Source organism: Eurypyga helias, unplaced genomic scaffold (genome assembly GCF_000690775.1).
Source record: "Eurypyga helias isolate BGI_N326 unplaced genomic scaffold, ASM69077v1 scaffold33788, whole genome shotgun sequence".
Lineage (NCBI taxonomy): Eukaryota > Metazoa > Chordata > Aves > Eurypygiformes > Eurypygidae > Eurypyga > Eurypyga helias.
The window spans coordinates 2,167-6,583 of NW_010268155.1; the positions used below are offsets into that span (position 1 = coordinate 2,167).

General features: G+C 56.9%; 1 protein-coding gene across 1 annotated transcript in view; it reads right to left on the minus strand.

Moving 5' to 3' along the window:
- Positions 1 to 4,358, minus strand: part of LOC104514109 (trifunctional enzyme subunit alpha, mitochondrial-like) — a gene marked incomplete at its 5' end in the record, with an annotated part of 6,072 nt that extends 1,714 nt beyond the window's left edge. The window contains 5 exons of the mRNA XM_010157665.1: positions 380 to 520; positions 2,237 to 2,323; positions 3,041 to 3,212; positions 3,849 to 3,983; positions 4,249 to 4,358. Of these exons, the coding sequence (XP_010155967.1) occupies positions 380 to 520; positions 2,237 to 2,323; positions 3,041 to 3,212; positions 3,849 to 3,983; positions 4,249 to 4,358 (645 nt within the window). The remainder of the gene's footprint in view (positions 1 to 379; positions 521 to 2,236; positions 2,324 to 3,040; positions 3,213 to 3,848; positions 3,984 to 4,248) is intronic.
- Between the last annotated feature and the right edge of the window lie 59 nt (positions 4,359 to 4,417).

Sequence of the window (4,417 nt, forward strand, 5' to 3'; positions counted from 1 at the left end):
CGTGTATTCCTCCCCCCTTCCCTGCGAGATTTAGATCCAGGAAGAGGAGGGACACTGCTCACAGGCCCCTCTGTCCTCGCAGCTTGCCAGGGAGGTGGCTGCTCCATCTCGGATGCCCAGACAATCGGGATTTGGGTGGAACAGGACTGCCAGCCCCTCGTGCTGGCTGACCAGGCTGTCCCATGCATTGCAGGCTTCCAGGGCTGCTCCAAAGGCCGTTCCAGAGATCACCTGGGCACCCGCTGCCTTCTGACCTCCACGTCTCGGCGTGAGTAGCTACTGCCGGCGCACCCGCAGCCACATTTCGGCCTCCCCTCGAGGCACAACCCTGCCCTTTTGTTCACCAGCCCAGCTCCTCTTTGGTGCCCTACTCCCTCACCTTCACCACGATGACGACCTTGCCCTGCTTGAGGCCGACGGCGACAGCGGAAGCAGCCGTGTCCTGGGATGTTTTGTCTGTGGTGATGATTTCCAGCAGCTGCATTTTGTCGACCGGGGAGAAGTAGTGCATCCCGATCACCTTGGCAAAGGAAGAGCTCAGGGTTAAGCACGGCTAAGACAGGCTTTGGCTCCCAGAGTGATGTGCTGGGCAAGTGAAGCAGCCCAAGGGCAGAGGGAAGCAGGCCAGCGATGGGCTGCAGGACCCAGAACCATCCATTCATCCTCACGGAGCACGGAGTGCTCTCCAGCTCCCCTTCTCTCCCTGGCTTTCCCAGGACACAGCACATTCGCCACAGCTCCTTCCTCAGTGAGGATTTAAGGTCAGGGGACCAAGAGCGCTGCTCAGCTCCGGACTGGTTAATAGTGGCAACAAAACCCATTGGGAATCTTAGCGGAGCTCAATTCCCAGATAAATTATGGGCACGGCGCGATCCGCAGGCACTGTCCGAGCTGGCAGAGGAGCCACGTGCCCAGGTGGTGCTTCTTCTGGCCTTGGAGAGTGGGACAGCAGCCACAGAAACAGGTGTGGAGCAGAATCCCTGTGTTCTGCTTGTGGCTCGGGGTGGGTTTTCTGGTGGTGAAGTGAATTTGAGGAGTAGAAGGGACGTTTCCAGAAACCCCCCTGGGAAGAGCACCCGAGGGGAGATGGCTGGGCCGTGCGCCTCGCTAATGTGACCTGGAATTGTCACCTTCCTGCCTCCTGGAAGCTGCACGTGGCACTAAGGTCTGTGTAAGCCAGAGGCAGCTTGCAGGAGAGCAGCAGGCTGCAACGCTAATTAAATACACTAATCAGTTAACTGATTTCCTATTAGTTTGCCCATCAAGAGCAGTTTACTCAGCAAGAGGATGTCATCTGCAGGTATGAATAAGACTCGGTTTGCATTTCCGACGGCAAAGCGGGAAGAGGCGGATGCAGGCCACAGGCACCTCCAACAGCCGGGCCACGCGTTGGAACGCTCTGGCCATACTGCCCTGGGCAGCTTCCGACCCGTGCAGGAATCCAGGGAACCAGCCAAGGGTACCTGTGGTGTGCATTTGTGCAAGACTTTTCCCACTGAGCTCCAGAGCTTCCCCCTCCTTCTGCCCAAGCTGCTTCTGCCTCCCTGTCCCGGAGCTTTGCAGAGGGAGGTGGGATGATCTCACAGGGGAACTGCTTGCCCTTTCCTTCATTTTCTGCACCCCAGGTGGGGAAAGCAGATTCCTCAAATGAAGGGGAAGCATTTCCCCCTTTTTATACCTAAGAGAGGTGACTGCTGGTCACACCGATGGCTGCACTTGGTACCCTCTTCACGTGGGGCATCTGGAGCCAGAGAGAGAACCACACCACCCCCTCCAAAGCTGATCCCATGGCTGACCAAGGTTTTGGGTTCACCACCTCCGAATTCAGCTTCCAGGCCTGACTTTCCTTCCCTTTTTGCTGCGAGGTTAGTGCCTTCTCCCTGAGAAGGCTTTTTCCCCATCATGGCAAGTCACTCCTATGTGTAAGAGCCCTCCTGGCTGGAATCCTCTCAGCAGGAGTCCTTCCCTACCCCCACCAGCATTTCCTGAAGTGCGCTGACCCCCCTGCTGCACCCTGCCTGGCCAGCATCCCACTTGGGACGAGTCTACCTCCATCCCACTCCTACCTGTGCAAGGACCAGGCTCTTTGTTCAATACCCTGGGGGCAGAGGATGAGCTGTTTCACCTTCCGAGGAGGAAGGAGAAGATCCCAGCGCTCGCCCGCGGCGCAGCCAGTTTGCCCTAACAGGCAGCTCGGCACGGAGCAGGCTCACGGCACGTGGCAGCGGGTACTCACCTTCTCTGGCCTCTTGCTAACAGCAGCGATTTGGCTGATGGGGAGGGCAGACGTGTTGCTGGCGAAGATGCAGTGAGCAGGGATCACCTGTGGCAAGGAGGTAGAAGAGGGAGTGTAAACACACAGGCGCTGGAGTCGGATCCGGAGCGTGACGTGCACAGCCCTGGGAGAACAGTGCCAGCACCCTGACAAACCAGGCAAACTTCATCTTCTCTGTCAGGGAAGACAGTGCTAGAAACTAATTCTAAAGCAGCAGCCTGAATCAGCCAGACTGGGCGTCCCTGAACTCCCCCTGGGTCTGCAGTTTTCATCTGGGAGCCCCCGTGCTTCTGCCAGACCACTGCCACGTCAGACACTGCGGGCAGGGACCGCAGGAAGGTGCACAGACCGGCTCCTGTGTCTGGGGGGCTACAAGGAAGCTGGGGGGGATTTCTTCCAAGGGCAGGGAGTGACAGGACAAGGGGTGACGGGTTTAAATGGAAGGAGGGAGATAGAGATGGGACATCAGGAAGGAATTCTTCCCACAGAGGGTGGGGAGCACTGGGACAGGTTGCCCAGAGAAGCTGTGGATGTCCCATCCCTGGGAGTGTCCAAGGCCAGGCTGGATGAGGCTTGGAGCAACCTGGTCTGGTGGAAGGTGTCCCTGCCCATGGCAGGGGATGGCACTGGATGGGCTTGAAGGTCCCTTCCCACCCAAACCATTCCATGATTCTGTGACAAACCCAGCGGCACTGGACAGGACACCCCGTGTCTCCACCCTACGGGGGCTCCATCCAGCACAAGCTGCTCAGAACCGATACTCACGGCCTCCACCTCCTTCAGCACTTTGTGCTTGATGTTGATGTCCTCGAACACAGCCTCGATCACCATGTCTGCCTTCTCAAAGCCCTTGTAGTCCAGCTGGCCTGTCAGGTTGCTGAGAATGGAGTCCCTCTCAAACGATGTCAGACTCTTCTTCTTCACCTTGCCGTTCAGCCTAGGGAAGGAGAGCTCTGTCACAGCCCCTGGGCAGCCAGCCCTGACTGCTGGAGGTGCAGCACAGCTCCAAGGGCTGTGCCATCCCTCCCTCCTGGAGCTGGGACCCAAACCACCATCTCCAACCCAGCAGGACCATCGCTCTGCCTACTGGCTCCTCCTTCCATGTGGAAAAAGGAGAGCCCTGCTCACACAGCTCTGCTGGAGCACTAGTGTGAAGGTCAGTCGCCGACATTCCTGACGATGCGCTGCTGGGCCAGGAGGACAGGGAAAGGTAATCCAGCTTTTCAGATGCCTGACCCACTGCCTCCCCTGACACAGGCCTCTGGGCAGCCAGGATTAGTCCCCTCCCCCCTCAGCTCTATAAGCTACTGCTAAATCTAAAAGCTAAAGCAATCGACTGTTAGGTTGTCTACCTACCTAAGGAGCTAAGGCTGAATACCCTGGGCCTATTTCGTAGCAATATGCCAGCACACTGCATAGGGCAACCTTAAAAGTGCCTTTCTGGGACATCTGATGGTACAAGACTCCCAAGAAACAGAGGAGACAGGAGTTCCTGACTGCCCGAAAGCAGAGCACTATTTTCACTAAAGGCAGCCCCATCCCACCCCTAGAAAATTCCCTTTAACTCACGTACCCCTTGAAGACTTGCTGCTGTCCTCTGTCCAAGCCTTGCTGTGCCGTGTCCTTCAGAATGGTCTTCAGGCCCTTATCCACCGAAACCTGGGCGATCCCAGCTCCCATGAGCCCTGCTCCCAGCACTGCCAGAGTCCTGCACAGAAAAGGACCAGGAGACACATTCCAAGCTAGACACAGCTGAATTTCCATCGCTACCATCGAGCTTCTTGCAGAGATCCTATGTGCAGAGGCACTATGTTTAGTGAGGTCACACAAGATTTCACTTGTGGGTGAGACCTCTAAATTGCAGAGGCTCCTGGAAGCCTCTCTCTGCTCTGCTACACCGTTTTTCGGGACTCGAGGCCACTCGGTCCCAAGAGCCTCCAACTGCTCCTCAGACACCCCACCCCTGCACTTACTTGACTTCTCGCTGAGGTGTCCCAAACTTGTTCTTCTTGCAGCGCACCTGCCCGTGGTAAAGTCCTATCAGCGCCTTGGATTCCTTGGTCATTGCAAGTTGGCCAAAGTTCTGCAAGGAAGGCCAGAGGGAAGCAGAGAGTTTGGTGTTTAACAGCTTCCAGCACACAC